The sequence below is a fragment of the Hydra viridissima genome, unplaced genomic scaffold (assembly GCF_058129835.1).
Source record: "Hydra viridissima isolate aposymbiotic clone 2 unplaced genomic scaffold, HvirCarnegie_v1 scaffold_1, whole genome shotgun sequence".
Classification (NCBI taxonomy): domain Eukaryota; kingdom Metazoa; phylum Cnidaria; class Hydrozoa; order Anthoathecata; family Hydridae; genus Hydra; species Hydra viridissima.
Genome location: NW_028324300.1, coordinates 15,280,390 through 15,302,196, shown reverse-complemented (window position 1 = coordinate 15,302,196; position 21,807 = coordinate 15,280,390). Strand labels below are relative to the sequence as shown.

General features: G+C 28.7%; 2 protein-coding genes across 5 annotated transcripts; both read right to left on the bottom strand.

Annotated features, from left to right (window-relative positions):
* Positions 1 to 1,141: 1,141 nt before the first annotated feature.
* LOC149893531 (uncharacterized) lies at positions 1,142 to 3,179 on the bottom strand. Of its 2 annotated transcripts, XM_090076842.1 has the most exons (4): positions 2,862 to 3,179; positions 2,692 to 2,761; positions 2,362 to 2,538; positions 1,142 to 2,246 (listed from the first exon to the last, which is right to left on the bottom strand). In XM_090076842.1, the coding sequence occupies exons 1-4, from the start codon at positions 3,072 to 3,074 to the stop codon at positions 2,002 to 2,004; spliced, it is 705 nt and encodes a 234-aa protein (XP_089932968.1). In that variant the 5' UTR covers positions 3,075 to 3,179; the 3' UTR covers positions 1,142 to 2,001. The 2 variants fall into 2 exon arrangements, with proteins under 2 accessions (XP_089932968.1, XP_089932969.1); XM_090076843.1 differs by lacking the exon at positions 2,362 to 2,538.
* Positions 3,180 to 7,194: 4,015 nt separating this feature from the next.
* LOC149893530 (uncharacterized) lies at positions 7,195 to 16,419 on the bottom strand. Of its 3 annotated transcripts, XM_090096356.1 has the most exons (16): positions 16,278 to 16,419; positions 15,894 to 16,144; positions 15,662 to 15,783; positions 15,279 to 15,463; positions 14,990 to 15,075; positions 14,361 to 14,408; positions 13,356 to 13,588; positions 12,321 to 12,405; positions 10,009 to 10,167; positions 9,577 to 9,715; positions 9,157 to 9,285; positions 8,851 to 8,960; positions 8,122 to 8,274; positions 7,968 to 8,027; positions 7,634 to 7,797; positions 7,195 to 7,468 (listed from the first exon to the last, which is right to left on the bottom strand). In XM_090096356.1, the coding sequence occupies exons 3-16, from the start codon at positions 15,727 to 15,729 to the stop codon at positions 7,414 to 7,416; spliced, it is 1,674 nt and encodes a 557-aa protein (XP_089952482.1). In that variant the 5' UTR covers positions 15,730 to 15,783; positions 15,894 to 16,144; positions 16,278 to 16,419; the 3' UTR covers positions 7,195 to 7,413. The 3 variants fall into 3 exon arrangements, with proteins under 3 accessions (XP_089952482.1, XP_089952484.1, XP_089952487.1); XM_090096358.1 differs by lacking the exon at positions 16,278 to 16,419 and having other exon boundaries at positions 15,894 to 16,177; XM_090096361.1 differs by lacking the exon at positions 16,278 to 16,419 and having other exon boundaries at positions 15,662 to 15,790; positions 15,894 to 16,013.
* Between the last annotated feature and the right edge of the window lie 5,388 nt (positions 16,420 to 21,807).

The following is a 21,807-nucleotide window of genomic DNA, read 5'->3' as shown; positions in this document are numbered from 1 at the left end:
ATAACCACCTTAATAACCACCTTGGCTTACTTTCTAATGGATTAAGGTGGTTATAACCACCTTAATCCATTAGAAAGTAAGCCAAGAAGTGGCTACGAACTAGTTTTTACATTTGCTCACTTTCGAGTGAAAATGCTTGTTAAAGACTGAACGATTTTGATAAGAAACGTTAAGCCAAATGCTTAAAGAACTAAAGTAGACTTCGAGGGCTAAAATTTCTACCCAAAATTGAATTCCATTAAAGTAAAAATAAATCTATTATTTCTTATTTCTTTGCTATAAATTTTTTCTGTGATGTTTTGGGTAATTAGTTTTATAATTAGTTTTATAATTAGTTTTATAATTAGTTTTATAATTAGTTTTATAATTAGTTTTATAATTAGTTTTATAAATTAATAATCAATAAAATTGTTTGTAATCTGAAACTCGTTGCCAAAAATAGTTTTTAATTTTTTTTTGTTTTTTTTCTAAGGTTTAATTTTCAAATTTATGCTGTTTACGTTTTTCTGTCTGTTTTCACCTTAAAATTGTGGACTTGTGTGGAATATGTTTCTACAAAAAACCATTAATAAGTAAAGTCCATTGTAACTGTCATTTTTACTCACTGATGATTAATCCGTTTTGATGGACATTCCTAACATTCTTTTATAAATTCTGATAAAATAACATTTTATATGTAGGACGCTGGAAAGCCTTTTAAGGATAAAGTTGAAACTAAAAATAATTCAGCAAGTACAACATGCTACCATCCTCATTATGGAAATGGTTTTCTGCCACAGAAAAAAGGCTCTAATTGATCAGGCTCTTAATATATCAAGTATTTTAATCTCTCAAAGTGTCGTCATTGAGGAGTGGATGTTTAGTGGATAATACTTCAGCCTATCTAGATTGTTTTATAAAAACAAAAAACCAAGATAGGCTGAAGTATCTTCTTGACATAAAAGAATTGAATGATGGCACTTTTTTTTGCCGTCAAGTCTGGTAGTTTTACAATCTTTTTTACGATGGTATTGCACTATACCTTTAACCCCATGAAAAAGATAATATTTCGCAAATGTGTGAGACATGACACCATCATTCTCGTCATCAAGTATTATTCAAAAGATCAATAACTTTTAATACTTCAGTCCGAAGACACTGCTTCAATTTAGAGGTTTTAGGTTGACCTAAATGGTACTCAAGATGTTTCAAAAGATATCAATACTTTGGGTGGGCATGAGATATATTCCATTGAAAACAAAATAAAAAGCGTTCCTTTTTTGGATTTATACACTTTTTTAAATAATCGCTTTGCAAAAGAAATTTTAACTCAGTAGCGGATCATGCGTTTTTTGGTGTTTTAGATACCAAATTATAAACATAGAGTAAACTCCAAACATTTATATGTTTATACTAGTGTCAAAACAAGGAAGTTTTGTCAAAATATCAAAATATTTGGAGCCTGGGAACTAAAAAGCCCTTTAAATCTTGCCCCCTGCCCTAAAGTGGAGAGCAACAAGTTCATAATTTTTGTTATAAACTATTCTTAACTAAATTCATATTAATTTAAAAATTTCAAATTTTATGAAAAAATCTTTTATAGTTCAAGAATTATGTCAATCTTAAAATTGTAACCCCCTCAAATTGAGGGGGGTTAAAACTTTAAATGGCCATCATTTTTGAACGCTATAAAATTATTGCACAAAATTTAAAATTTTTTATAAATAATGACCTTAGTTAAGAATAGTAAAAATTTTTTTTTTCTTACTCGTTGCTCCCACGTTTGGGGCAAGGGGGGCAAAAAATTAGGGTTGTTACTGTTCCCAGGCTCCAATTAACCCAATAATATGCAAAACATCCTTATTTGACATAAACATAAACATATAAATGTTTGGATTTTATCAACAACCTTGTATTTTTCTTTGTTGTGTGTTTGTTGAAAGCTGCATAAAACGTTTTTATAAAATTCATTTAACTGGAAAGATTTGTCCTTAATAATTTTTGAGGCATTAGGTTCAATACCTAGCAAAAAATACAAGAATAATTTATAAATATATAAGTAATATGAATATATGCAAAACAAAGTTCATGTGCATTACTGTTACCTCTGCGACCCAAATCTTTACGTATCTCAGTCATTATACAATCCATTGCTGACATGGGAAGATCCATTTTCTTTTTTATACTAAATAATGTATCTGAAGATATTTCTAAAATAGGTTTATGCACATCTCCAGAGTAGAGAGCAACATGAAGGGCTTTACCACCTACAAAAAATATATGAAAAACGTTCTATTCACTAATGTTTAACTTTAATATAAATGTATTTTATAAAATTATTAATAAATATAGATAGGTAAAGAAATATAAATACACATTTACCTGTTGCTATAGTTAATTCGTTATTTTCAGATGTTTTATGCATATCTTTTAGTACAGAGGAAATAACTTGTTGGGAGGTTTTTGAGTCTTGAGAAAGAATGAGCTTATGTAGATTTTGCACTATTTCAGATTTTGTGCAAGGGTGTCTGATACCTTTACCTACCTTTTGGCAGCAATCTGTGCAAAAAGATGTGTTATTTACATCTGAGGACTTATGCTAAAAACCAAAATCTTCAATAAATTCTGAAAGATTGATTTTTCTATGACTCCTTTCCTCTTTTGCAATACAGCAAATTGGGCATGTGCATAAACTAGTATCCTGTAACCTACCTAGTTTTCGTAATAATACTCTTCCAATCTTCCACATATCTTCTATGTTTTGAGAGACATACCCTTCATTCTAAAATTTTTTAATATAGTATTTCATATACGTTTATATATATATTTACATTTTCATATATCGTCAATACATTAGCATTAATGACAAACTTTTATTTAACCTTTTTTAAATGAAGACATTTTTTACAAGTTGAACAAACTCCAGATGGTAGAGAATTGATTTCCAAACAAAAGCCTGGATCCACATATAGAATAATGAGTTCTTGTAGAGCTGGGTTATTTTCTAATTTATGACATTTTACGTCTTTATTTAGACAGCAGAAACAAACTATATTCCTGTTTTCTTTATGAAACCTTTGTCTTGTTAAGCTCATTTCGACACAATAATGGGAGTTTTTTTAATGAATCTTTAGTATAATTTTTATATTAATATCTAAATGCAAAGTAAATTTTCAAACAGTTCTAATGCAGATACCTTTTCAGGTGTAAAATAAAGCTAAAAATAACAACAAAGGCATTTTTATATAGTTGAGACAGAGGGTGGATTCTGTGTTTTTGTTTTGTCTGAGAAAGCTAACTTCCAAACATAAGATAAAATCCAAACATTTATATGTTTATGTTTATGTCAAATAAGGATGTTTTGCATATTATTGGGTTAATTGGAGCCTGGGAACAGTAACAACCCTAATTTTTTGCCCCCCTTGCCCCAAACGTGGGAGCAACGAGTAAGAAAAAAAAAATTTTTACTATTCTTAACTAAGGTCATTATTTATAAAAAATTTTAAATTTTGTGCAATAATTTTATAGCGTTCAAAAATGATGGCCATTTAAAGTTTTAACCCCCCTCAATTTGAGGGGGTTACAATTTTAAGATTGACATAATTCTTGAACTATAAAAGATTTTTTCATAAAATTTGAAATTTTTAAATTAATATGAATTTAGTTAAGAATAGTTTATAACAAAAATTATGAACTTGTTGCTCTCCACTTTAGGGCAGGGGGCAAGATTTAAAGGGCTTTTTAGTTCCCAGGCTCCAAATATTTTGATATTTTGACAAAACTTCCTTGTTTTGACACTAGTATAAACATATAAATGTTTGGAGTTTACTCTATGTTTATAATTTGGTATCTAAAACACCAAAAAACGCATGATCCGCTACTGAGTTAAAATTTCTTTTGCAAAGCGATTATTTAAAAAAGTGTATAAATCCAAAAAAGGAACGCTTTTTATTTTGTTTTCAATGGAATATATCTCATGCCCACCCAAAGTATTGATATCTTTTGAAACATCTTGAGTACCATTTAGGTCAACCTAAAACCTCTAAATTGAAGCAGTGATGAGTACTTCTTGTTTAATACACAAAAACAAGGTGGTTGTAAGCAGTCAAACAAAAACTTAGCGTAGAATATCACGTAATTCAGATTCATTGAATTAACCTAAAGCTGCATTCTAATTACTTCTAATATAACTGTAATAGTTTACGTCATACAACTGAAGAAACTTTGTTAAACGTTCGACAAAAGTTTACGTCATACAGCTGAAGAAATTTTTATCTTTTATTCAGATTAAAGAATCAGAAAATTTTTCAAGCTTAGAATTTAAAAGGCATTTCAAGTGCCGCTACATAAATCAAACCTTTTGGTTTTAACTTTCATTTTTATTTTTGTTTTTGAACTATACTTTTACCCAGAGGTGAAATTCCACATTCAAACATGGTGTATTGTGCCTCATAATATTCAAGCTTGACACAATATCAATATTTGTAAATGAATCCTAAGTAAATGAAAAATCATTCCGTTTATTAAGAAAATTACTTGTTACTGAAGAATCACAACTAAGGTTCATTCTACATACAACCACCACCACCACCACCACCACCACCACCACCACGACTACTACTAAACTACTACTACTACTACTACTACTACTACTACTACTACTACTACTACTACTACTACTACTACTACTACTACTACTACTACTACTACTACTACTACTACTACTACTACTACTACTACTACTACTACTACTACTACTACTACTACTACTACTACTACTACTACTACTACTACTACTACTACTACTACTACTACTACTACTACTACTACTACTACTACTACTACTACTACTACTACACAGTATTTTAGCGGATTATGTTATGGACAATTGCTACTACGTATGATAGTTCTACAGCTTCATAATATCTTTTGTTAACAATTTTATTTTTTTATTTTATGATACTGGTCAACTATTGCACTATGAGTATGTGTTGTTGTGTATGAGTATAGTGGTTTTAGCTTTAACAAAATTACAATAGATTTAACCCTGCAGCCTTAAGGTTATCTTAAGATGATTTTTTTTTTTTTTTATGAAAAAAAAAAAAAACCTACTTTTATTGGTAATAGAAAAATTTAAAGTCAACCAAAACATTTTAAAAATATTCAGACCATGAGATCACCACCTTATTCAAACTCTTTGTTTTCCTTCATATTGACCAACATCTAAATGTTTTCACCCGGTTGGCTCGTACGCCTGTATGTATAAATTATAGACGAAAACACTCGCTCAGATGAAGGAGAAGATGTAAGAATGGCAATAATCTTACACGTACTGAAAATGTTTACCTATCCAGCAGTTAGTAAGACTCCTGTTTCTTACCTTATTTGGGTTAAGTCCATACTTAGTTGAAGAGCAGAAAGGACTGGCAGACGAACTTTAAAAATGCCACTCTTTTGAAATGTGTTTTTTTATTAAACATGTAATTCATTTTTGTGAATTTGAGTTTTATGTAACAGGATTTAAAACTGTTTTTTTTTAAACAAAATCCTTGATCCGAAGGTGATCACAAATGATATTGATTGCGTATTATAAATTATATTTTGAAGATCAACACCGTTCGCATTTTTTACTTTGAAATCAACATATTAATAATAATATTTTTACCCTATTTATACAATTTAAAGCTGCTAAAAATAGATAAATTAGTTTTTAATAGCCCCCATAAATGTGCTATATATGGCACACTTATGATAATTTGGCACAAAAAAATATCTAGACACCACAACTACGCATAATTATAGGATCGGCATGTCCAAGTTACAAAAAATAATTTTAACGTAAATTTCTTCCGATCAATCCTTTTTAAATCCAATTTGGAATATTTATTTGGAAACTACATTTTGTAGTTACACAAAAAAAAAATTCTTTTTTTTTCTAGGCGGGTTAACTTAAAATTATAAGGGAAAGCCAACAGCTTTAAATATGGAGTTTTTTGGTATAAACAATTTTAGTTGCTTTACAGTTTACTGTAGTTTATAACAAATAAAAGAACTTTTCAGGCTATATACATTTTAACCCGTTGACGGACACTTGCGTCTACAGCCGTTTAAGCGAAGTTCACTATGTGGCATGACAGCAATAGCTGCAACCTAATTAAAGGTGCACCTTTAATTAATTCAGCACCGATGCTGAGTTAATCAAAATTAAGTTTATTTAAGCAGAAAAAGTAAAACTATACTTCTAATATTTCAAAAACATATAATAGAAACAATATAGTGTAAATTTTCGAACTTCACTTGTTCCTACTGTCCGTAAATGTATTAAAAGATATTTCAGTGTTCAACATTTCAGACAGGCAAGGTAAGAATCCAGAAAAAAACAAAGTGGGGGGTGATGGTAATTAAACTTACGACACGATTCTGATCGTGAAACGAACGATTTTGATCGTGAAAAGCATGTCGTTTTGCATATTTTTATTATTTATAGTTTGAACTAACAAAATTTAGAAGTGTTAAGAAAATGGTGAATATTGGCTTCTTTAGAAAATGTATAAAAAATAGCAATTGGTTTTAAGGTTTAATCTAACGGAAAGTTTTACTCGTTCCCCCTTCCTTATAATCATATCCAAAAGAAGTTTTTTTGTTTCATGCTTAATAGGAAGAGACTGTCACTCATTTAAAGCTTTGAAGTAAAATTGATTTGGCATTTCATTTTTTTTTTTTTTAATATGCAAATATTATACGCCATATGTATACGCTCATATTTTACGCCATTAAATTAAAAAAAAACAAAAAACGTTTCGTTCAGTTTTTCTTTAAGGCTTACGTTAAAAAGGCTTACGCTAAGAAATCTTGCGCTAAGAAAGGCTTACGTTAAGAGAGACTTATGTTAAAAGGGCTTACGCTAAGAAAGGCTTACATTAAAAAGGCTTACGTTTTGGGACTAAGAATAGTTAGGATTACCTATGAAAAGTCATGAAACGATTGTAGACATTTGAAGTACTCAATCGCGAATCCGCCGGCCACTTCTTTTTACTTTTGTAAAAATTTGGTTTCTAGCATTTTTTTTGGTGCTTTTTCTTTTTTTGTTTTTGTTTTAAAAACGTCTTCATTTAAGTCTAAGGAACAAATTTATCGCAACTTATAAATATCAACCAGCTGAATTTTTAAATGTTTAAACAAACTCAAAATACAAAATATACAAAAATTTATATACATTAAAAAATATCTTTTTTTAAAAAAAAATTTACATTTTTATGTACAAAATAAAGATTTTAAACATCAGCAAATCATTGAAAACAAAAACTAAATAATTTACTTCATTTTTCCAGAACAAAAAATTTAAATAGTTGAGACTATTGTTTTAAGTATGAGATAAAATTTAAGTATAAATTACTACACATATAAATTACTACTACAAATTCAAAAGGATAATCATCTCGTTCCATCACTGAAACGTATGGGGAGTTTCTCCAATGTCTGATTGATACTGAGACAAAAAACAAAGTAAAAATCATTTTAAATAAACAACAAAAAATTAGAATTTCAATTGAAAGTTGAACAAATAAATACCTTCTGCAATACGCAAGACTTTAAATAATAAAAAAATCTAGTTTGAAAACTTGTAACTTTAACAACAGCAAAACTAACTCACAACTTTTTAACTATTTGTTTAGGAAGATCGTCTTCGGGATTGTTCTCCATAGCTTCTCTCTTTAGATGAATTAGATTGATCTCATGTGAAACTGTTTCAACTTTAACTTTAAATAAAGTATTTTCACACAGCTGTTCAATAAGAGGTCTCGCTGAAGGATGTTCCTGAAACAAACAAAAAAACGTTTTACAACCGTTTAAAATTCAAAATGGTGACAAGTTCTTTATACCGTTTGCAGTTTGCATAAACAAAATGAAATACGAGATTTTTTAGAAAATATTTACAAAAATTTAATTTGTCATTCACTAAAATCCTAATAACCATAATGCAGTACCTGTGTGCACTCGCGAAATATTTCAGCAAACTTGTTACGCTTTCCTCTTAGCTCTTGATACTATTTTTAAATAAACAATAGAAATGATAAATGGGAAATAAGTAATCAAAATTTATAATCAAAATATTCGCTTTGTAAAAATTTTATTAATTACCACTTTTCTATTTCGGTTTATTATTTTAGATTGCTTCACTTCTTTAGTGTCAATGTTATCAATTGACAGAGAGATGCTGATTCCAATCAAAGACGCTAGAACCAGACCAATGCAATGAATGTCTAGAGGTTTATTTGCCACACCATCCCACACCTGAAAAAGTAACCTCACAATCAATGAATTTATTAAAAAATTTTTAAAAAAGTGCATGAAAATAAAATGCTTTAACAAAACTTTAAATAAAAAAATCGCTAAATAACTAAAATTTTTAAGGGAAGAAGATTTTGGTAGAAATATTTTTTCAGATCAATATTTATATAAATATATATTGTTCCTACAACACAATCACAACATTTTTGAAAAAATCTGCAGAAAGATAAAAACGGTCACGCAAAGTCTCATGTGCATTTTAAAATCTTGTAAAGACTAAAATCTTGTAAAGGCTAAAATCTTGTAAAGGCTAAAATCTTGTAAAGGCTAAAATCTTGTAAAGAGTTTCAAGGTTTTCAAATCTAACTATTACATAAGTTAGATAAATTAAGAATTACACATCTTTTTTTTAAAGATGCTTAAGACAATAGTCTGAAGTTTCCATAAAGAAATAAAAAATGAAGATAAAAAAGATGAATATTATCCAAAAATAATGACAAAATATCTGGTGTAGCAAACACACAAGTAACATCAATCCAATAAAATTCAATAGGTAAAAAGACGCCCCTAAAAACAAACCTCTGGTGCAGCAAACTCTGCAGTTCCACCAATGCATTTTGCATCTTCTTTCTTCACAAAATCGATGTCACATATCACTGCATTGTAATCTTTGACAAGAATATTTGCCACTTAAAAAAGAAGTCATAACAAAAATAGAAAAATTGTTAAGAATGCAATACATGTTTGCGATGTTTACAAATATATAAGATGTTTGTATCAAATTAAACTTTTATTCAATTTTAAACTTTTTTAAATGGAAGTCATTTTTATGACTTTATGTTAAACTAGAAAGTTTAACTAAAAAGTAATTAACTTTTCACCTACATTTCAGATCGCAGTGCACATAATTTCTACAGTGCAAATACCAAACGCCAATCAGAACATCATGTAACAAATGAGCAATTAAGTTATCTGACAATGGTCCATTTTTAACTACAAAACTTAGATCCATGTCTAAAACACAATTTAAATCAACTTTAATTACAGAAACCTTAAAAAAAACTAAAAAAATATTAAAGAAAAAAAAAAAAAAAACTTCTAATTTTATAAACTATGCAGCAAAAAGCAATAAAGACTGCTAATTTATCTAAAACTATTATAAATAATTTAAGGCATAAAAATAAAACATAACTGAAAAACAATTCCAAGCCTCCCTTTGCTTACATGATGAACAGCACACCTGTTAGGGACTGCTCATTATTTAACCATTTAACTTATTTACAACCAATGATTAAAGAAATCTACCTCCAAGGATCATCACTTGATACCAAACCCTTGGAGACTCTAAAACCAATGATGGTATCAAGATGTTTGTGGATTCGCCAAGGTTCGAGAGTAAGATCATGGCATGTTTTATTACAGGAAAAGATCTTTCATTAGTCATCTTAAAATAAATAAATAAGTAAATAAATAAAGAAGCTCTGTTATTGCTACTTTTAAGATTTTAAATGTTTTAACGTAAATTTATTAACATTGTTACTATTAATAAAATTTTAGTAATTGTACATTTTACCATAAAAGTAAATAATTAGACATAACATCTCATCAAGAAGTTACACAAAAAGTTTATTGAGCTTTGGAACCAAAAGAGCTGATAGACTGTTACTTTTTTTTATTTACACTTTATCTTCAAATTCATTAGAAAAATTAAAAACTATATTACTTTATTAGACTCACCTTTTTCACAGCCATTCGCGCTTCTCCCCTATCTTTGTTACTCAAAAGCCAGCATGCATACACAGCTCCAAATTGCCCCTTTTTGATTAATTTTTTATGAATACAAACTAAATCAGAATTTATTTGGATGATCGACTTAACAGAGAATGTTTTTAGACTCTAAAAAAAAAATAAATTTTGTTTAACATTTAACAGTTCAAAAAAAAATTTTTGGGGTATACTATAAAAAAAATCCAGTTTCAAGAGTCTCTAATAAAAAATATAAAATTCATTTATTTTAAGAGGCTCATTAAAACAAAATCAATATTTTCATCAATAATTGTAAATATATCAATAATTTCAATCGATTTATTAAGAGGAAATCAATAACCACAAAAAGAATTAAAAAAAAAAATAACAAAAACTATACAGTTTATTTTAACCAGTAAAAAAAGTATTATGAGCAGCTCATCTCAAATATTGAAATCATGATAAGTTTCAAAAACACTAAAATTCAGGAATTAAGTTCCTCCGGGTCTTCATTGTTTGAAAACTGTTTTTGTATTACTAGCTCAGAACCATATGAACTATGCATATTCTAAATCTGGAATTACTTTAAGAAAATTCCTCAAAACTTTAGATATAAAATTTCTAAATGATTAATACTTTGACTTCTCAAAATTGGTACATAAGCCATTTTTATAACTTTTACTTTTTTGAAGCGCCTTGTGTAAACCCGTAATTTGATGTTAACTGTTATCTCCATTATGTTTGTCATCTCCATTATAATAATTTATCACACCATGTGTAACACTAAGAGGACAAGAGCTAACCCATTTGCCAAGCTAGCCAGCTTTAAAATTTAGTTTATATGATTAAAGTAAGTTATTTAGCCAGACTGACCTTAATATTAATATCTATTTTAAAGATGGCAGCTATAGACAAAAAAACAAATTTTATTCTAACAATAGCTTAAGTGGCGGTATTACACAAATAATGGATCTTAAAAACAATATTAATATGAAAGCTTCACAAATTAAAATTTGATAACTTTTACAAGATTATTCTTTTAAATAAACAACCAGTCACTTAAAAGATAAAACAAACAAGAGAGGCATCTAAAAAGAAAAAAATGTAGCTCCTGGTTTCAAATTGGACAAACTGATTTATAGTAGACAATATATGTAGCAAAATATTATAACTAGTGTGGCTCTAGGTGATAAATAGAAAAAAACTTTAGGCTTCCACACCTTCTTTTCATGGATTTGGTTTCAGAGTTAAGCTCTTATGTATCTACTCACCCTTTTTTGCCACTAGAACTTTATCAGCAGATAAAAAAGTAATTACTTTATATTACTTGAAAGATACTGGAATCCATCCAACAATTAATTTATGTTTTTTTTTTTTTTTTTTTTTTCTTCTATAAACATTATTTCTTTCTTAGTTTTCAAGTTATATGTGATTACAAAAGCTATTTTATAAATATTGAGTATATATGGCCAGATAGTGTACATGATGCTAAATATTTACAAATTTAACAAGAAATACCAAGTTAAGAAATGCTATTCTTCCAAAAATATGTCAAAAGCCAACACATCAACACAAAAAGCAGAGATGCCTGATCATTTTATTGGCAATCAACCTATTTGTACCATTGCGCATGAAGGAATCTGAAGATTGTTCAAATAATGCAGGAGATTTTCAACAACATGCATAGATCAGCGCTGAATCCATTGAGCACTTTTGGTTGCTTTAAAGCAAGGCTATTTTAACAAGAAAGGTGGACTATTAACTTAAGGCCATTCCTACTGTCATTTATGCTTGCTTCTTATTACAAAAGTAAAAAAATAAATAAAAAATTATGTTGATGATGACCTAGTTAAAATACAAATGTTAAAAACAAATGTTATTGAGGATTAGTCATATGAACAACTCTTAATTGATGAGTTAAAATATTTAGAAAAATTTTTAATAAAACTGGCCATTTTGAATGACAATTTTAACCAATAGTAAGAAATGTTAGTATGCACATACACACAAATTTAGTGATTTATTGCACATGAATGTTTTAAAATTGAGTCTAGCTCACTTGCTTTGTGTTTATATGAGAAACTAACCAGCCAATATGCCAAGATCTCAAAAAAAAAAAAAACAGTGAGATCTCACTTGGAGGGCCAGCTTGCTTATTTACAGAAATGCAAAATAAAAAAAAGTCGAAATAAGAACAACATCAAGATCTTGGTAAACAGGCTAGCCCTACAAAACAGACTAGCCCACTTTCTATATAAACAGCCCCTTTTAAAGAAAAAGTATTTAACAAAAAAGAAACTTACAGAGAACACTACATGATATTGCTCATCAGCAGGAAACACAGATTCATTATAGGAATTCACTAGAAACCCTTCTTCAAGATGATTCCTAAAAAAAATTATTACAAAAATTTAGCACATTTAGATGTGTTATAATTTACTTGGTCTTTGCTGCATCAGTTTAAGAAAACTTAAAAAAGGAAAAAAATTTTCACAGCATTTAAAGACGTTTCACTGAACATTTGTCATGGTTTACACTATGTTATAGATTAAAAATGTTTTCATACAGAGTTTTCTGTGGTTAAAGGTAAAAATGAGACATTTTACCCTAATAAAATTTGTTAATGTCTAACTACTAGTCACTACAAAAAGCTTTTTACTGGTATTGTGCATTTTATCTGAACATAATTATCATCTCTTGAAACTTAAAATATATTGTGAAAAAGAGAAAACAAATCTGTATTCAGAGTATTGTGACATAAATTCAATTAAGCTTGGATAGAAGAATATGCAGCTATATTGTTAATTAACTTTATTTTTTAATAACAACATTGATTAATATAAATGAATACAATATTTAAAGAGCTGCGGAAAGATGAACTTAACCAAAAAATTTTTTGAACCATAGTTGAAAAATTTACATTAGACAAAAAAGCTTAGAAAAAATGGTCAGTCCAAGTTTTACTGCAGGTACTAATTACTGAGTGAAGGGAGCTGTAGACTCTTGTTGCGAGAATTGGTAAAAAATAATGTTTTTATGAAAAAGGATGACTATAAAAAAAACAGGGTAAAAGTAATACAGTAAACAGGATTAGTTTTTTCCCTGAGACTTATCATGAAAAACTTTTTATTCAAAGATTTTTTTCTCTGATGTAAAACCATGTGCCTAAGTTACACTTAATTACAATGGTTATGATCACTCATATTAAAGACTGTAACATAAAACGGTGCAGATAGTGTAACTACTGCGGTGATAATTGGAACCCTGAGTACAGTTTGTAAATTTACATTTTATTTGAATTCTGTAAACTATGAAAATAAAATTTTAAAAAAACTTACTTAAATTCTTGACATAAAGGTACTTTGCATTCTTTAAATGCGCAGTCCAGGGAATGCTTGAAAAGTACTTTCCTTAAAAAGTTTTCCTCCTTGTCATTAAACTCTACTGGTTCTTGAGAATCAATTGCCTTTAATCTTACATGCTTTCTTATGGCTTCACACTTGCAATTATCACCCCTACACATCTTATCACATCTATTAAAAGCCCTTTCAGTTAGGTCTTTTACTCTTTGCTAATAAAAAAGGTTTGGAGAAATATTATACAGGTTATAAGAAATAAGCACCAACAAATAGTTGTAAAAATTTTAAGACAAAGTCGATAAATATAAAAAATTATATTTCCAAGTTTATATGTTTTTAAAGGGTTCACATAGCACTGTTTCATATAAAGCATTAATGATCCAATCAGGTCTAAGTAAGATTGAAGGAAAACTAAGAAAACTTTTTTAACAGCAAGAAGAGAATGATTCGAGTTTAAATGGAAAAATCTACAGCAGTTTTTTGCCTAAAAGAGTTACTACTAAAGGATTAACATAACATATAGGAAATTAATAGATAAAATCCTAAATCAGCAAATAAAGATTATTATTGATGTAGCAAAAGAAACAAAGCTTTTATAATATGAACTTTTGAGAATAAAAAATATGACAATTTGTTGTTACAAATTTATACCATTAAACATTATTTATTCATTTCAGATATTCTTAAACTTTTTGATGGATTTGATTCTATAATTGCTAATTGTATTTCGATTAAGAAACAACACACAAGAGTAAACAGGAATATTACCAGTGGTAAATAAACTGTTCTAATTTTTGAAAAGATTATACATAAACTTTATATATGAATAAAAAATTTCAATACCTTTAATACTTAAGTTAAAATTTAACAAACTTAAAAACTAACTTAAAAGTAACTTAAATTAACTTCTAAAAAAAGTCTAAAAAACGTAAAACCTAAAACAGCTGTAAATGATTATTTATAAATTTAATGCAATTATCATACCATATCCTGTGAGTTACCGTAATTTAAACATTTTTGGCGAACCTTTTCCTAAAAAAATTAAAATGTATAAATAGACAACTAAAAGAACTCACTTCTTTTGAATTTTGATTTGTGGAAACTATTGCATACTTAATCATTTCAATGATTAAAACTATGAAAGCAAATTTAACTCATCTTTTTTTGTAAAAGTTAAAAATGATATTAGACAAATTTTTCATGAATTATTGAAATCATTAAGTACTGTCAACTGAGATGACTTAGGCCACTATTTGTGATTTTGTTTGCCTGAAAATCATTTTCTTGTTCAAATGCAATCAGAAAAACTTTATTAGGCAAAAATTTGTTAAAAGAACTAAGCACAATAACAAACCATTGCTAAATATTCTTAGTTTCTTTATAAGTAGCAGTTGCTTAGTAACAACCATATTCATAATGTCATTAGTAAATTTAGTAGGTTAAAGAACTTCGTTTTTAATCAACATCAAAAGTTTTCTGCCTCAAAAAGAAAATGATTTACAAATAAATTTAATTTTATGCATAAATTGACATTATGAGCAAATGAACTATTAAATACCTTATTTTTTAAGAACTCTAAAATATAACTAAATATTGAAAGATAGATCATTTACCAAGATAAATGTATTAAACGCCTCATCTGCTATTCTACAATCAACATTCTCTTCTAACCCATGTTCCAAAATAACATCATTGAACACTACAAAGTTACATCAGTGAAAGTTTTACCCAAAAATCTTGAAAAATTTAACTTTATATTACTTTTAACATCAAAACTTTATCTGCATAAAGTTAGAAAAAAAAATTATTTACCTTGTGTACTAGCACAAAATCACTTTAATTCATGAAAGAGAGGTAAAAATAGTTTTACCAACTTAAAGTAATAAAGAATAGATAAATAACCTATAGAAGGGTTAACTAAAACTGGAACAAGACCATCATTCTTAGAACAATCTGAGACAGGTTGAGTTAAAGTGAAGGTTGAACTCCATTCTTTTACATCACCTAATGGAACCTCATGCGTAAGAAAATTTACATCATAGTTAGTCCAATCTATTTCCATGTCAATTAGAGGTGGGAAATTAGTTCTAAATTTTATAATGAAATTAAATAGTTATATACTCGTATAAAAGATTTTAGAAAAGTTCCATTAAGAAAAAATCAAAACAGTTAAGGGGATAACAGATTTCAAACAAGAACTTGTAAAAAAACAAAGATGCAAGTGATAGACCTGGTGATTTAAGATTATATAGAATTTGGAATAAAGTATATATTTAAAAACATACTGAAATAGTTCAGGATTAGGAATTGATGGAACTTGCTTGGAGAAAACCAAAAAACGTTCCTCTGACATTTTTTTTTTCTCAATGCAACTTCTTTTATTTGGATTTATTCTTTAATTCATTAACTGTAAATTAAAAAAACATTTAAAGATTGAGTGATTTAAAAGTTACATACATACATACATACATACATACATACATACATACATACATACATACATACATACATACATACATTAAATTTTACGAAATCAGGTGCAGCACCATTTCACAATACGTATGTATAGGTATGGAAGACTTGTAGACTTTTCAAGCTCCAGGGTGTCTATATTCGCTCAAACATGTCTATATTTAGTTAGCTAATTATTCTTCCTTTTTTTGATTTCCAAGGTTCAAACATACATCGGTAGGTAGAAGTAGTTTTCAGTACATATACTATCGTTAATGTTAATAATTTACATGCTGATAATTCCGATATTAATCAAACTAAAAAAATTTCCACTTGTAATTTACTTACATTACGATTAGGGACAGAAAAATTACGGTAAAAAAAAAAAAAGAAAAAGTAAATTACAAAAAGCACAGCAACAAAAATGACACATCCTTAATTCTTTTTTACCGTGATTTTCGTCCGTCCCTAACTGCGATTCACGCTAGTGTGTCTTACAAAAGCATTTGAGGTGTAGTTTTACGGTTTTTAATCAGAGGAGTAGGGCGCGTGCTTTGTTCGCCATTTTTCTTTCTACTTTGACGTCACGACTGAATAAAATACAGTGTTGGGTTATCTTAACAAAAATTTTAATATCACGATCACCCAACATTTTGAAGGAAGAGATTGCAATCTCAAAGACATTTTTTAATTTCTTTGCAAAAATTAAACTAACTTAATTTTAATTTTAATTTCATGTATTTGAATTATTTTAAAAGTTTAGATTATTATTATAATATTTACTATTTGGATGTCAATATTTTAACATTTAGTATTTGAATTTTCTTTTATATTCCGCATGCACTGTTTATATAATTTAAAAAATTTACTAATATCATGTTTTACATTGGTATTATACTTTATTATTATACCACATACTTCATTAGTGCGAAATTATTACAAACACAGTACTTAATAAAAAAATCTAAGCGTTATATAATCCAATATACGCCTTAGTTTATTAATAATTAATAAATGATATTACAACTAAGTTTAAAATGGGAGAGAATTGGTGCGCTGTAGTTATGTGTCTATCTCCTAAAGGTAATGGTATTTCATAAAATAAATTTCTAAAGCCAGAACTAACTAGAAAAAGATGGATTCAAGCCTGTCATCGCAATGAAATTTAATTGGGAATCCGTTTGATCGAATCACTTTCTTCCTTCAAATTTCAAACAAAATTTAATGAATAAATTATTGGGAAAAAAAGAATTAAAAATACATTAAATGGAGATGTAGTTCCTAACAGAATGATGAAAAAGTCTAGGAAAGACATAGTAAGAACCATGCATGATGATATTGATCTAGATTTCTCCATCAAATTAGGCACGTTTGTGTGATAAAAGGTAATATTTCATGCTAAAATTTAGATTTAACAGTATTGTAGGTACTTTTAAACAACAATTCTTTGATGATCCTCCTAGAAAAGTCAAAGAACCGGTGATCTTTAGTGGGAATCAGAAATTTAAATTTCATCAGGCTATTATCAAATTACGTGAAACGATTTTTATTCCTTTCATTCACATAAGATCTCTGCTTCATTGACTTTTTAAGGACAATTTTGTCTTCTGAAGTGACGAGATAAAAATTATAAAAAGTTAAAAAAATCAGGAATCGTAAATAATTATTCTTATAAAAAAATAAATTTAGAAACGTAAAAAATTGTCGATTAAGAAACAAAAATAATACGTTTGTTCAATAAATTCTTTCAGATGCTCAGACCAATGTAGAATGTGACAGTACCATAAAGAAACTTCATCAGATATTTGATCAGATATCAGATTGCAAAAAAGAATCAAATTCAAACACAGAAGATATTATTTCTACAGTCACAAAGACACAGAATAAAAATAGCAAGCGGAGAAGTAGGGTAGACCGGGGGGTATTTCGCTACTTTTTCTACTTTAATGTTAATTGTCAGACGTGACAAGTTTTTACCTCATACCAATAACTGAATGACGTAGAATTATCTAGTTTTAGTTCGATAGTATTTAAAAAATCAAGAGTTTTTAATTTTTTGTATTCATAAACCAAAGTTTTTTTTTATACACTAATATGGTGCGATTTCACCATTTATGGGGCAATTTCGCCAGTGAAAACAGAGTTAGATATGATATATATGATATATGATGTGATATATATATATATATATATATATATATATATATATATATATATATATATATATATATATATATATATATATATATATATATATATGATATATATGGTATATGATATGATCTATTTAACTAAATTAAGAGCATTTTCCACACATAACGATGCAAAAGCAGACTTCATAAACCCATCCATAACAAGAAATGGATTGAAGCCAGTATCCTGATGAATCCAGCCATGCCACACACCACACACACAACAATCAGTTACTTTTTTGCTGTCGAGGTTACTAACATTTGCTGAACTTTGTGATATGACTAATGATTTTAAACGCAAGCTGGAGAATTTCTTCCTCTTCAAATCACTTGATGGCATTTGATTAAAAGAGAACTTACTCTTCTTTGAGTCACTGGCTGATATTGGATTGAAAAAGAATCTCCTCTTCTTCAAGTTACTTGCTGGTACTGGATTGGAAAGCACATCCAGAGATTTCCTATTTGCTAAAATTCATCATTATTTTGTAATGCTTCTCCTTTTTCTACTTGTGTTCTCTAACTGTATTACGAAGAGGGTACAGCCTTCAATAAGCAAGTACATCTACAATAAGTTCTTTTTTCAAAGCTATCACTTCCATACACTTTTAAAAATGAGAAAGAATCGATCTCGAGGTAAAGAGACTGATGATCTGTCAGAAAGTTGTTTGAATAAAGTCTATGACTATTTTTGTTTTATTACTTTGTTATAGTGTGTCCAGCGGTTGTGGACGGTGACTTATGTGTGGAGGTAAGCATATCGGTTCAATGCCATTAAGAATCAAATTACCATACTACTATCCCCTCAAAACGACCACAATTTTATCAAAAGAATTGTTTAGAATGCAAAAATATTGTACAAAATTTTTTTTTTGAACTATGGGGTTATTTCGTCTTTTTGTGGAGAAATCGCCGCCCCCCCCCCAATATTGTACTTAGACAAACACCTATTTAAACTTTCCACCAAAAATAGAAGTGAGATGATGAGAATAGATTTATGAAAACTAAACAGCTATCGTTAAACTTCGTTTCAATCAATTTCAAAAAGAAAAAGTGACACAATAATTTCAATTAACAGCATTAAACAGCAAATCATATTTAAAAGTTACAACATCCAATAGAATTAAGTTAAAACAGCCAATAGAATTAAGAAGCAACTATGATCAATCAGTAGTTAGTAGATGATAATATAAAAGCAATAAATATTACAGGTCATATTTATTACAAAAATATTAAAAATTTCCTCTTTCTCGCCATATCAAAAGTGGCGAAGCCGCCCAGTGGCGAAATCGCCCTAGTCTACCCTATTAAAAAGATCAGGCGAATAAATATTTATCCAAAATATTTCTGGTAAGAGAATGAGATTGCATCTGGATTGATATTAAAAAGTCCTTCTAGTCGATCTTATAAGCATATTAGACGGAAAAAGATTTTTCAATTGCCCTTATCACAATTGAATAAAGACTTTGACATTGTACCTGACTTTCAAATGCTAGGTATTGTTATGCAACATATTAATTGGTTACCTTTTAGGTAAACTGACTTTTAACTAAAAAGAAACCAATTATTATGTCTTTAAAATAGTTATTTTTCACTTTTTACAGTTTCTGATGAAAGCATCTGCCAAAGCAAATCAGCATCCCCAAAGCTACAATTTATTGGCTATTTGCTTGGATGAAATGAAAATCTCTGAAGATGCAGCATACCAACAAAAACATGACAGAATATATGGGCCACATAAATAACTTTAAGTTATCATGGGTTGAGGGATTATGCATAATTAGTTTTTGCAGATGTTCAGCATTTTATTACAACTGTTACAAAATCATCTTCTAGATAAATGGGTTTACTCTTAAAATGGAATAAATATAGGTTAAAATCTCCTAAAAAATATCCTACATTTTGATAACAAGAACTTGAAATTACATTTTAGATATAAAAATGGATATTTTAGCTACAAAGGCTCAGAACTTCATAGAGTTAGATCTGCTGCACAAGTTCTTTCATCATTACAGCGTTGGCACTTAAATATTTAGTATATGAGAAAAAAAATCATGGTGCGTAGGAACATGCTCTAAGACCTTGCAACACATCCCCAGAAATTTTCTCATTCAAACAATGTAAACGACAACTTTTTTTTAGTGGGGGCCTGGGGAGAAATTACATATTTTTGGGGAGTGCCCAGGAACTTCGTTGTTCAAAATAGGTAACTAAGAGGCATGGGGCATACTCTAATTTCTAGTATGTTGATACTGGTGTCGAATGAGGATGACTTGCAAAAAATTAGGGTAATTGGAGCTAAACCAACCCCGCCCCGACCCCTAACTGCCCCCTTCCTAGAACTACGTCTCCTTTAATCCTAAAAATATTTTTTTTGTTCTATCATAAACTAGATCAAAATTCATCGACAGATTTCAAATTTCATCAAAAAATATCCTTTCATTTAAGATTTATAAACATGCAAAGCTTAAAATTACCCCCTGAAATAACTTTAAATGGTCTTAACTCTTAAACGGAAAATTGTTTTTAATGTAATTTGAAATCTGTCGATGAATTTTGATCTAGTTTAATATAAAACAAGCAAAAAATTGAAAAGGGCTTTTAGGAACTATACCCAAAAGGGGGATTCGGGGGAATGTTTCGAACATCAAAAAATCATGCCCATGCCCCTGTATTTAAATTTTCAGAAATGTTTGTGATAGATTTATCAATTTTTCTTTTAAAGTATTTTAAAATGTTTGTTTAACATTGAAGTTTACAGACGGATATGTAGTTTTCAATTACTTTCTGCTTACATTTTTATTGAAATAAAAATAAAGCAAAGCAATCTTTAATTATTACAATTAGTAAAAGCTAGCAGGTGCTAATTGTTAACAGTTGCATAAAAACTTATCACATACGTTTGACATACGAACTAAAAGTATGTTTGTGGCCATTATATTGACATTTGATTTATATGACCGATATTTCATGCCAATATTATCAAAGCATATCAGAAGTTTTTATTTGAAGCATTCATTTAAAATGCCTAAACATGCAAAAGAACATGGTGATTTTGTTAAAAAATTTTGCATTTGCTGCTTCAGGAAAGACAAGTATTTAAGACCAATAAATAATGCTGAAACAACTTTTATTTAAATCTAAATAAAAAGAAAAATGACTACTCAAACCTTATCAAAACTATATTCTGGACAGATTATTCAGCGGATAACCCTGACCTTCTTACCATGCTTTGCTCGAAATGTAGAAAAAAGCTTGCAGGCACTGATCATTACTTTACTATGCTGCCGTTTTATGAAGGTAATAATAACAATATTGATGTTTAATTTAGTTTAGTTAAAATTTTGTTTTCGTTATTTTAGTTATTATAGTTGCTATATATATGCTTTAAATTTAACCCTAAATATCAGAGTTATTAGAGGGAGAAAATCTGAATGTTTTATTTGTGAAAACGGGCACAAATCAAAAATGGAAGTATTTACCCCTATGGTTAAATGTGTGTCGGGAAAACTTGTTTATCAAGGCGCTGAAGATGTTTCAAATAAACCTGAAGGTGTTTCAAATGCCCAAGTGGGACAAAGAATTCCATATCCCTGTACAAAATTTGAAAGACAAAAAGATTTGACTGCCATTGTAAAATCAACATCCCCAACAATGCAAGGAAAGGTTTTGTCCAGTTCTATCAAAGATTTCAGCACAAATGACTCAGGGAACACCTTAGCTTTAAAAACTTTTGGTCGCAAGCAACTCACTGTCTCTTTTGGAAAGACTGAGGTTAAGAAACCTTTCTT